This window comes from Colossoma macropomum, unplaced genomic scaffold (assembly GCF_904425465.1).
Source record: "Colossoma macropomum unplaced genomic scaffold, Colossoma_macropomum, whole genome shotgun sequence".
In the NCBI taxonomy this organism is placed as follows: Eukaryota; Metazoa; Chordata; class Actinopteri; order Characiformes; family Serrasalmidae; genus Colossoma; species Colossoma macropomum.
The window spans coordinates 21,437,749-21,449,625 of NW_023494807.1; the positions used below are offsets into that span (position 1 = coordinate 21,437,749).

General features: G+C 39.7%; 2 protein-coding genes across 2 annotated transcripts; both read left to right on the forward strand.

Moving 5' to 3' along the window:
* The first annotated feature begins 1,209 nt into the window (after positions 1-1,209).
* Positions 1,210-5,857, forward strand: si:ch211-155e24.3 (uncharacterized protein LOC100150696 homolog). The gene is made up of 4 exons (XM_036555755.1): positions 1,210-1,584; positions 2,881-3,026; positions 3,173-3,257; positions 3,775-5,857. Exons 1-4 carry the CDS (start codon positions 1,371-1,373, stop codon positions 4,836-4,838), a joined length of 1,509 nt encoding a protein of 502 aa, XP_036411648.1. The 5' UTR covers positions 1,210-1,370; the 3' UTR covers positions 4,839-5,857.
* Positions 5,858-8,144: 2,287 nt separating this feature from the next.
* Positions 8,145-11,447, forward strand: LOC118796705 (zinc finger protein 397). Its single transcript, XM_036555758.1, has 2 exons — positions 8,145-8,560; positions 9,552-11,447. The coding sequence occupies exons 1-2, from the start codon at positions 8,287-8,289 to the stop codon at positions 10,565-10,567; spliced, it is 1,290 nt and encodes a 429-aa protein (XP_036411651.1). The 5' UTR covers positions 8,145-8,286; the 3' UTR covers positions 10,568-11,447.
* Positions 11,448-11,877: the final 430 nt, after the last annotated feature.

Consider the following 11,877-nt stretch of genomic DNA (forward strand, 5'->3'; position numbering starts at 1 on the left):
ATATTTAGGCTACAGCTGTTTAGCCCTGCCCATTCATGCTGATGTTATAAGGAGTGCTTCTGCCCAGACTGCCTTTTGAATGATTCACAATACACTGCAGCCAATCAAAACAGCTTATTAACACACATCAGTCTTAAAGGCAGTAATAAAAACAACCTGTTTAATTCTAAGGGGTAACGAGAGGTTATAAAATGGTCATGTAAAAATGAATCAAACGTTTTTGGTCCATAACCACTCAAACATAATAAGTGGAGAAAAAGTAGGACATGGGCCCTTTAAGAGATTCACTTTAAAAGCAGTAACTGCTTAAGCCATGATGTAGTCGCCCTGAGGAATCATAAATAAATCTTTTAAATAAATAGTAAGTTGGTAAGTAAGTAGGTAGGTAGGTTGTAAAATGACCCTAAAAACACAGTGTGACCTTCAACTGTTTCTCGTTTGATAATGTGGCTAGACCTGTAGGCTAGTCAGTGTAACAGGTAACCTCTATGTGTTGAGGCCTAGCTCCACCAGGGGAACCCCACCATTTTTTTTTTAATTTCTGCATAATTAAATGGCTAAGATGTAAACAGAGTCATTCATAGTGGTTTGATGTGAAATGGTCTGTATAAGAAAGTCAGAATTGTTCACAGTGGTGGTGATAGAAACCATACATCTGAAGAGGTTAATGCCGCTAAAGGATTCCTCACAGTAAGTCACTACATGAAATGGTAATGAACATGCTGCCTGATGGCTGAGAATTTATTTTATAATAGTTTTGGCTATTTTTTTTAGTTTTTCACTAATTTACCATTATCAACATTACATATGAAAAACTCAGAAGACAAGGAGTTGGTTCACTGGTGGTTTTGGATAATACATAAAATGGCTATATTTGTTCTGTAGACCTGGGGACCCCGGTTCCTATCACCACCGCTGTAAGGAAATCTGAGTCTGTAACTTTATCTAAAGCTAACCATTTACATCAAACCACTCTTCATGACTTTGTTTATATTACAAAGGCGGTTTTATGCAACAAAAAAACTCTATGGAATTCCCCTTTAACTGAAAGATGAATGCTTGTTTTTTCCTTCTAATTCTTCTACACGAGGTCACGTTGTCATCTTTCACAGTATTCAATGTGCAGAAAAGTGTTCGTGTCTCGATTAAGGTTGCGGACGACATAGAATGTTTACGGTAGTGACGTAATTCCATGACCGGAAGAGAGAATATGCGAATATTTGAAGAGCTGGCGATGCGGACAGCTGCTGTGTTTACTACGCTAAATAACCATTTACGTTTATTTTATAACAACAGCTTTTATGAAGAAAATATATCGAGGCCTAGGCAGCTGTGAGAACTAATTCGTGCTCAAACGATACAAAGATAAAATGGCTCAACACACTTTCCAAGAGCAGCTGGTGTCCATCATGGAGATACTGGCCAAAGCTGCCGTTGCTGAAATTAACAGACGTGTGGACGACAGCTGTGCAGTAATTCGCCTGGAGCTGTCCAGAAGTCAGAGAGATATTGACTCGCTGAAGAGGAAATGTCAAATGATGGAGAATGAATTGAGGAAGGCACGGGCACGAGGGAGAAGGAAAGGTACCACAGCATTTCCTCTTGTCTGTAAAGCACTTTTGTTTTTGCTCAGTGTCCAGAGATAACTGTGTCTATTGTGGTATTAAATTCAGTTTGGCCAGTGGTCACTGTCTTGCACAGTTGACCTCTAACCCCCCATTCACCATTCATAGAGTTGGCAAACATCAAGCAATGGCCTTGATGCTCAAGGGTTTACAATAATTCAATTAGTGAGACTTTAAGTGATTTTAATATTTTTTTTAGATCATGGGAATAAAACCAGTGTCGAATATATTAATGTTTGTACCCTTCTCTTGACAAGCTACTCCCAGATCCATATCATTATGAGGGGTGTAATGACTTCAATACAGTATCAAAATCTAAAAAAAATAATGTGCATGATAATTTAAATCACTGATGTGCCTCTTTTTTCTTTAGAGTCTCTTATTTTTTGACTTTCATAGTAACCACTAGGCATGTAGATGCCTCCTATCCATTTTAGCACAGTTGCAATGATTTATAAGTATTTATAGTATGCATGAGTACACTATCTACCGCTCTTCCGCTTTTCTTAGTTAAATAAAAATTGGTATTTGTCTGAGCCTAATCAGTCTTTATAGGACATTATCAAGGCTCTGGAGAGTGTGACCTTTTTTTTTACCTAATTTTCTTTTCAATTTAATTTAATCATATATAATTTCGCCTGCTAGCTAGATCTCCTGGCATCACACAGTGCTGTTAAGCTGGGAGTCAAGGGCAGCACCGATGTAACTGAACACACTCCTAGCCACGGATGGCTGTGGCATCATTTGGGATCAAACACGCAATCTGAAAGAGGTTGAACACTTGGATGGTTGCATCACTTGGGAGTCCTATCAAGAAATTTTTAACACATTAAATATCAAAAATCAAATCTTGACCTAAAAATCAAAAATCACATTGTGCCTGAAAATATGTATATCGTTACACCTCTTTGCTGGATCAGATATGTAAAATCTGGGTTGGAGCCGAAACCTGCATTAAGGTAGACCTTTCATAGTAACCACTAGGCATGTGGATGCATCATGTCTATTGTTGTATTGTTTATAGCTCAGTTGCAATGATTTATAAATATTTATAGTATGTATGAGTACACTATTTTCTGCTCTTTTTCTGAGGAAGGATGGTCCACTAAACTTAGCTATTCCTTACCAATTATACCAATTGATATTGTGGTTACAGTGTGATCACGTGTTAATTATTAATAAAATGGCACCTTACCTTATTTATTTTCCCCGATTAACTTGGTCAGTTGAAATATGACGCTTTTTTTCCCCGCAGTGTTTTTCTGCAAGACCTCTGAGAAGCTGCCTGTGCCTTTTCCGAGTGTATGGGTCAGAGATGCTGGTGCAGATGTGTGCAGAGCTGAACAGACTGTTAGTCCACAAGAGGCAGATCCGGAGCAGTCTGCACAACATGTCCACCAAGTATGGAAAACATTACACTAAGCACATCTTAATTAAGTTGATCATCGATTAATGTTGATCGTCAATTCATTATCATATAACACTGTGTAATTATTTGCTGCTCAGCTACAAGATACGTAAAACTGTTGACTGTTCCTGTATTGCAGGCAATCCAGATTCTGGAGGACACGCCTGAGGTACCGGTCATCAAAGAAGAGGGAATTGAAAATGAAACATGGAGTAGTGGAGAGCGTAAGTGAACAAGAAAATCAGATGATGGCTTTTCAAATTCTCTCATGCAAGCTTCTTTTCATTGTTGTCTATGGAACCATGTGTATAAAGGGTTTTTTAGGCTGCTCTTTTAAGTTGAAAAAACATTATCTTTTGTGCTGAGCATCCATGAAAGAGAACAATACATCATTTTAGCTGACGGGTCAATATTGAGGATACCTTCTCTTTAGCCTCTCATCCAGCATTGAGGAATGTTTTGGCTGGTTTTAACTACCTGTTTTTGGTGTTCTCTCAAATTGTTGTGGCGTGTTTACCAAAGGTGCTAACCTGACCCCAAGAAGCATGCCTTGTGTTTTTCAAGGTTCATCAAAAAATCAGATTTGCACAGTTTTCCACTTACCCCAAATGTAGTTGGTCAAGATGTATTGAGTTTCACACAATTGCAAATTAGCTATTCAATAAATTAATTCAATTTTATTTGACTTTTTGGGGAAACATAGGTAATAGTGGTTACTTATATATTTTTTTCCTCTTTAAGCTGCAGGACAATTTCTTTTTGAGCATCGAGACAGCTTGTCCCGCAACCTGGCTCAAGCAACACCTGAAGAACAGAACCAGCTTCATGAAGGCATGGAGAAACCAAGTGCACACTTTACTTGTGTACCGTCTTCGTCAGAGCCGGTTAAGAGCGATGATGAGGGTCTGAGTAAACTGAGCCTGCAGGTAAAAGCTGAGAAGGAGCAAGAGGAGGACAAAGGAGGACAAGACGTCGTAGTGGAGGGTTCTGAGCAAAGGATAGAAGAGACTGGAGATTGCCTGGAGTTTACTCAGAGGGATGCCCAGCTGTGGTCGTCTGCTCATGAGCAGGGGCATGATGGTGAGGCAGAGTGGACAGACAAGGCCTTCACATCTCCTCAGCTTTCTCGTGACCTTGCAGCCTTTTCCCAGCCTGTGGACACAGAACAGTCTGGAGATGGTATCCAGATGGACCTATATGGTGCTGGACAGGTCAAGGTGCAAAAACAACTTCAGGCATCCTGGTGTAGAGAAAGACTATCCAGTTCTGCTGTTAAACAGTTGAACACACAACTAACCACACAGCAGCACCATAGGACTCCGTCAAGAACAGGAGACATTGTTCTTGGAGCCAACATGGGTGGCCAAACAGGATCCAGTATGGCCGCTCAGGCGCTTTTGGGCTATGGTCGTGGTGGACTTAGCACCGCTAAGCGTTTGCGGACTCATTGGCGCACAAACGTGGCTGGAGAGCGGCGGTTTAGCTGCACATTCTGCGAGAGGCGTTTTGTCCGTTTTGGCCAGCTGAAGGAACACCTGCGCAGCCACACAGGTGAGAGACCCTACACCTGTGCTCAGTGCGGCCGCAGTTTCACCAAGCAAGGGAATCTAATCCGGCATGCTGTGGTGCATAGCGGGGAGAAACCGTACCAATGTAGCCTTTGTGGGAAGTGCTTCACTCAACGCTCCAGTCTGAAATCCCATCAGAAAACTCACATGCCGGAGAGAGAAGACGTTCTGCAGGGATTGCCTGTGTGCCAGTCAGGCAACAGCCGGTCTGTAACACAGAGCAGGGGTTTTGTATAAAATCAACGTTAAAATGGAACTGATGTTTATATTGTGTGGCATAGAGTACTTTGCAGAAGTCAGAGACTAGTTTTCATTTATTTAATTTCCAGTCAGAACAGCCATGCAGTGTGAATTTAGTGTGTCAGCTCTTTTTGGGAGACTTGCTTTCAGTTTTTCAAACAAATCTGCAGGGATATTTTCCACACCTCAAAAGTTCAGTCTTAGAAGTTAGTTGCATTTTTTTTTTTTACATATTAAGTGATTTTGAGTTCTGGACTCTGGGGTGGTCAGTCTATTTTTTCTGAGAACACCAGCAGCTTCTTTGATTTGTACATTTACTTTCAGACCCGTAGCATTGAGTGGTCTTCTCATGGTGGAAGGATAGACAGAAGCACCTTTGGATTTTTTCAGATTTTGTCTTGACAGTTGGGGCGGTCTGCCATGTCTTGTTAGGAGTCCTGCTTTCTCTAAACCTTTAATTTTTTTTTTTTAACTTTTTGAAGTTTTGGAAATTCCTGTTTCACTTCTGTTCCTTTTTGATGTTCCCCTTTTTTATGCCAAAAATGGCAAACTTGTACTTAATGGATGTTTTGACAGGAAATTAAGTAAAAAAAAAATGGTCTTTGACTTTTCAGTACTGTAGATGTTTGGATAGTGGTCATGAAATTTAGAATCTGTAGTATATGAGTTTAGGAATGTGAAGATCCAACTCATTGTGTTCTTTTTTTGTGTCTTCTAACTGGGTAATGTCAGTGTGCTTAATTTAACAGTTTTGTGCTTAGTGTGTAAAATACTTATTATTGATATAATTTATAACCTTTTTATTTTACTTTAGTACTTCCACAGTTCTTCTATCTGTTAGATTAATACAAATAAAAGCTTTACCCTCAAAGTATTTGAGTGAGTTACTGGTTATGGGACTTATTCAAATTCAGTCCAACACAAGGCAAAACAATTAAGCAGCATTCATACTTACTACTCGCACATAACAAACTTACACTATCCAAAAGTATCCAGGTACTACCTTCCAAGTAGTGAACTCAGCTACTTTAAGGCCTGCCCATTACTGACAAGCTGTGTATTCAATTGTGCACAGACAGCTTGAATAATCTCCATAGAAAGGTGCTTATCAATAGAATGGGACACTCTGGAGAAGCTGCACATGAGTCTATGGTCACCATCTCCACTGCCAAGTGTCAGCTAATGGGGTATGAAGACCCCCAGCATTGCGTTCTCAGGAGTTGTGGAGTTCCATCTAGTACCTTTGGAATGGGTTGCAGCGGTGTTTCTGATTCAGAACTAATCATTCAACATCAGTACTTGACCTCACTCTGCAGATGAACTGAAACAATAAGCAAGTTTTGGGAGGTCCGCGACAGGATTCTGTAATTGCCAGTTACAAAGTCATAAGATTTACCCATTTGTTTCCTCTTAATTCACAAAAAAGTTCTCTTTAATGTAAGCTGCCTCTTAATGTTCGCTTAAGAGCCACCTCAGTGAGCAAATGAGCATACTTTTCACCTCTTTACGAAAGACACACTGCTAACACATATCATTACATGTACTGTATGTACCAGTGGGACACAAATAGCACCCTATTTGTGGAATCAGCCTTTTTAATACAGACAGAGGCATCACTAGAGGTTCACGGATTGGGGTGCTAAGTCTGTACTAGGAGGGGTCAGGAGGTCATGGTCTCCCAGCAGAATTTTTTTTAATGGCCCCAAAATGTCTGTTAATCATGACGTTTTAGAGAGGAACAGCCAGAAAATGTATCAAAACATGGCTGTTTGGTTAAATTGGCACACAGTAGTTCTGTGTCTTTGTAGTTTGTATTAAGCACAGAGCTAATGACTATAACACTATCCACTCACAACAGGCACAGATCAAGCAAAGGTACTTAAGTCAAGCAATGCTCTCTCCCCTCTCTCAGATAAGCTGTGAGGTCCTAAATATATTATTCAAACACAAAGATTATAGATCAGACATATATATTTAACCGAAAGCTTAAACAACTGTCCCTCACTTTCTTCTTGATCACTAACCTCCATCAGATCTGCTCCTTCAGCTGTCAGTCTGAACATTTGTTCTTGAGGAAGGTCTTTAAAAAGGTCTACATACTTCATGATACAGAATTGTTCTCACCTTTGTGTTCTTGAGTGTGTGTGTATTGTGTTTATACCTAAGAACGAATCCCAAATAATAAAAAAAAAACATTGGTGAATGTCAGAATCTTCATAAAAACTGCGTAAGTGGGTTTTCAGAAGAAATTTCACCTTGAGAATGGTTGGTGATTGAGGCCCAAAGTTAGCAAGCAAGCTAACAAGAAACTAAGTAAAGTAAAAACCTCATAGCCAGCTATACTGACCATAATTTGCCACAAGTCCATATTTCAGGTGGGTGTCTTCACTATATAACTACTTACTGTTTCACTTTGTAAATTTTAGATTTTGAAGAAAGGTCTCATGTTTATTTATGTGCACTTTTAGCCAAAATCCTGTCGCAGCTTGAGCAGTTACCAACTGACGTTACTTTGCAGGGAGGGTAAAGCCAGAGACCCTCCCCCTAGGTCTGATATGATTGGCTTACAGCTTCCGAGGTCTGATATGACTGGCCGAGCCTGAAGTTCTAATTTTTTACGTTACGTTAGTCAATCTCTGGTAGCACAGCAGAGGCAGTGCTATGTTAGAGCTGTAGCAGCGCCTCCCTCAGGTCGTGATCTGCAATCAAATAGTATGTGGTGAACGAGAATAAACTAGCTGTAGATGATTTAAGCCAGTAATGTTCATTTATTTGTTAAGGGAGGGGGCTAAACCCCCCTAAAACTGACTAATAGATGCCCAAAAATAGACATGAAATGCTCATTCCTTATTTCCAGAGCACTTGCTGACTCCTTTTTTTTTCATATCAACATTCAGAAATCTCTCATCAGCACTGAGTCACAAGTGGGATGAGTCACACTTGGTTGTGGGCACTGAGTGTTTACATACAGGCAATGGTTGCAGGCCACAAAAGTGACTCCCTCAGTGAGACGAGATTGACTGCACTTGGTAAGTACGTAGATGTTTACGTGTACTATACACAGCCAACACAGACTACCAGGTATGACAGGCTGTATGATGAAAGATGACCCCAAAACTGAACTGAGTTATCCCAACTTTGAGATGCCAAAACGTGTTTGACTGGAAACGCATACTACGGTGCTCAGAATGATTCATAAAATGTTTAAAGTTCGTAGTCTGTAAAAGCCAAACACCGATCACTGCCTGTAACTACTGTGAACGGATATAGACCCACATTCTACCGTTATTACGGTAACTTGGATGTCAGCAAAACCGGAAGTAGCCGTTCGTACAGGAACCACAGCAGGACATGTCTTTTTAATTCAGCTATATCAGAAATATCATTTTCGTTTCGACATTTCCCTGCAAACGTTTTATGACAAGTTGATTTATAGAAGCTAACGATGCTGTCGGAGGACGACGTGACGAGCAATAGCGTTTCTTTCCACAGTAGACTGGCTTCTGTTATGGCCACGGTGGCTAAAACTGCTGTGGCGGAGATCGGCAAACTGTACGACGACGGGTTGGTCGTTCTGCGTTTGGAGGTGAGCCGAAAAGATTCAGAAATAGAAGCGCTGAAGAAAAAACTTGAAACGGTAGAAAACGAACTGAGGTCTGTGAGAGAGCCCCAGCGTTCAGTGACCCCGACGCTCCCTCCCTGTTCTGGAAAGAGACAAGGTAAACAAAGCGTCTTCAGCAGAGATGAAACGGTACTTTTAGTTTAGACGGGATTTTCGATTCCGAAGTTCGAGATTCGGTTTCTGACCAACGCACGTGGCATAAAATTGCCAGAAAATATGACCTCAGCCACCCCTCATTAGCATATTTTGAAAGGGAAATTCCACTGTTGCATATAATTTCTCTTTAATTAATAGTTAATATTAATAATATAATTAATAATACTTAGTGGTAGTAAGTATGAATGTTGCTTAATTGGTTTGCATTGTGTTACACTAAATAAAATTTATACATATCAATATGTGTATATATACATACATATATATATACACACACACAGCTGTGTATGTATGAATTCCACTGTTTTTGCTGTCTTCGTTATTTATTTGTTGAAGTGTAGAGTCAGTCAGAGTGGTTTGATGTGAAATACTGTGTTCTAGAGAAACTTACATAGTCAGAATTGTTCACAATCTTGGTGATGGGAACCAGACATCCAAAGAGTTACTTTTTTCCTGATTTACCACTATTTTACCAATCAACATTACATATAAAACTGAAAACATGTTCACTGGTCCTTTTGGATGGTAAATAAGATGGCTGTATTTGTGCTGTAGACTATTTCACATCAAACCACTCTGTTTGTTTACATCTCAACAATTGAATTATGAAGAAATTGTGTACGGTTGGTTGTTATGCATCCATACTCGAAATGAATCTCACCCTCTTGAACAAGCCGCCGTTAGTGAATTATTGTTCACTTTTGGTATATTCAAATTTGGTGTAACCTAGTGCCGGACAAGTAGGCAACATCTGTTTTCACTACTTGCAAGTAATAAACCTAGCTTCAGGATATAAATAACAGTTCCGTTAACATTTTAATACAAATGGCTTTTTTCATAATATTACCACAGGAGGCTTATGTGGGCCACTGCACATTATGATTAGCATTTGATCTGATCTGAATATATGCACTCATTTATTTTCCCCTCAGGTCAAGGAGAATGCATGGAGACCAATCAGCAACTTGTTTTGAAACATCAAACATCTGATGCTGGCTTGTGCGACAGAAGAACAGAGGTTCAAGCAGGGAATAGTCTTTGTGCATCTTCTGAAGGAATTAACCTGCAGTCCACCCTCATTAATAACAAAGACACAGATTCACATACCACAATTCCACCTCCTGTGGAGGATCTTAACAAGGCAGCGTTCAGGGATGAAGAGTTTGGTGGACTGGAGCTGCAAATGAAGATGGAAGAGTCTTGTATTCTAGACCAAAGCAATGCAGAATCAGGCTCAGAGTGTGTTGAGATTGAGGAAAGAGAAACACAAACATGGTCTTCCGTTGCTGTTGTGAACGACATGGATAATACAAAAGATGCAGAAGATCTTGAGTGCTCTTTTGTAACTGAACAAGCTCCAGCGTGTGCAAACGCAGAGCGACGTCATTTTCTCTCCAGCGTGCACAGTGCTGGTGCTAGCTCTTCTACACCTGTTGCTCAAAGGACAAACAGCCTCAACGCAGAACCAATGAGACAGCAGAGGAGGATGCAGCCCCAGTGGAACGAAGCATCAACAGACTTTAATCCCTCACAGCAAATGCAGCAGTCATTGTTTTCGCAGCAGAGATCAGAGAGGATGAACCAGCAAAGGTTACTTTTTCCTGTATCACCTCCAAAAAATTCAGTAACTCAAGACTGTCCCACACTCTCATACAATATTCTTAACCATAACCGCAACAGAGGCGTCTTTACAGTGGACGATACAAATTTAGGTAGAGCAACGTCACCTCAGAGGAGAAAGCCCGTAAAAGAGAAGTGGTTCATTTGTTCGTTCTGTGGAAAAAGTTTTGACCGCTTCAGCCACCTTCAGATGCATCAACGAATTCACACTGGAGAGAAGCCCTTCAGCTGTAGCACCTGCGGGAAAAGTTTCTCCCAGCAAAGTAACTTACGCACACACCAAAGAACCCACAGAGATGTCCGGTTACCTCAAACTAAAGCTTTTTAAAATGGGAAAACAAGAGAAAAACGATAGAAAACTTGTACACTGAAGTGTAGTTTTTATTCCTTATAAGGAAACCCAACCCTGTCATTTTGGTTTTTCCAATTTTAGATGTGTCTTTTTATTTTTACAATTAACAAAAAGTTGACAACTTTTGTCCAGCTGTCATTACAAAATGTACAGAAAAATACACCAAAAAAAAGAAATATTGTTTTCTTTGTTTTTGTCTCATGTTCATTTTCTCATATTTACATAAACAAATCTTTCACAATCAGAAATAACAGTTGAATACTCAGGCAGGGGTCACCAATCTTATCCACAAATGACCAGTGTGGCTGCAGGTTTTCATTCCAACCAAGCATGAGCTCACCTCAACTAACCAATTGTTTACAGACACGTAAGACCACGTGGACCAAGTGGAATCAAATCTGCTTTTTGATTGTAATGAAAATCTGCAGCCTCACCAGCCCTTTGTGGATAAGATTGGTGGCCCCTGCTCTACGATAATGACAAACAGAAACTTGGTTGCCAAACTCAGCAGTGTAGTTGAAACTAAACCCCAAATTGAAGATTTAGGTGGCAATTACTTAGTAATACAGAACTGGAAATCAGAATACACTGAGGTACTTAACACAGAGAATACACAGTGCTCAAAAGTAGGACATCTGTACCATCATTTTTTAAAGAATTATTATTTAAGTTGCTAATGTATTATGGAAATTGTTTTACTGTATTCTAAAGTACGATATTTAAGCTATATCGTAACTTTAAGTCAATACGTTGGGTTACAGGGAACAATAGCAAACTAGAAGACTTTCACTTAAATATAATGGGTGGTTAGGTGAAAGTTTGCACCTAACCACCTATTTTACTTAAGTAAAAAAAAGACTGGGAGATGAATCCATATACCTACATGTTATGTTCAAACCAGAGATCTCCAATGCTAGTACCACCATCCAAGCTTCCTCACAGAAATACCAGCCTCAAATTTTCATTAGGAAAGATTTGGATTTAGAAAACATTGAGTTGAATTAATCAAACACAAAATATTGACTCTTGGTAACAAAATGTCTGTAAGAAAGATTGCAGAGTCATTGAAAATTCCAAAATTGAATGTAAAAATATACTTAGGTCATAGAAAAACACAGGAAGTCTTCAAACTTTCTACACTGGCCATCCAAAAGAGCATCAGTTGTGCAAACGTATGCACTCCATGCCATCAAAAAGAGAAGATATGTAACAAAATACCAATCTATGTAAAGTACTAAATACTAACCTATAGGACTTTTCAAAATCTCTGCACAATTGCAAACAGC

Excerpts from the sequence above, each read along its gene's own strand:
- si:ch211-155e24.3 (XM_036555755.1), top strand. The coding sequence starts at position 1,371 with ATGGCTCAACACACTTTCCAAGAGCAGCTGGTGTCCATCATGGAGATA. Across the intron at positions 3,027-3,172 it reads CTGCACAACATGTCCACCAA|GCAATCCAGATTCTGGAGGA; the intron begins GTATGGAAAACA and ends CCTGTATTGCAG. Across the intron at positions 3,258-3,774 it reads AACATGGAGTAGTGGAGAGC|CTGCAGGACAATTTCTTTTT; the intron begins GTAAGTGAACAA and ends TTCCTCTTTAAG.
- LOC118796705 (XM_036555758.1), top strand. The coding sequence starts at position 8,287 with ATGCTGTCGGAGGACGACGTGACGAGCAATAGCGTTTCTTTCCACAGT. Across the intron at positions 8,561-9,551 it reads CTGTTCTGGAAAGAGACAAG|GTCAAGGAGAATGCATGGAG; the intron begins GTAAACAAAGCG and ends TTTTCCCCTCAG.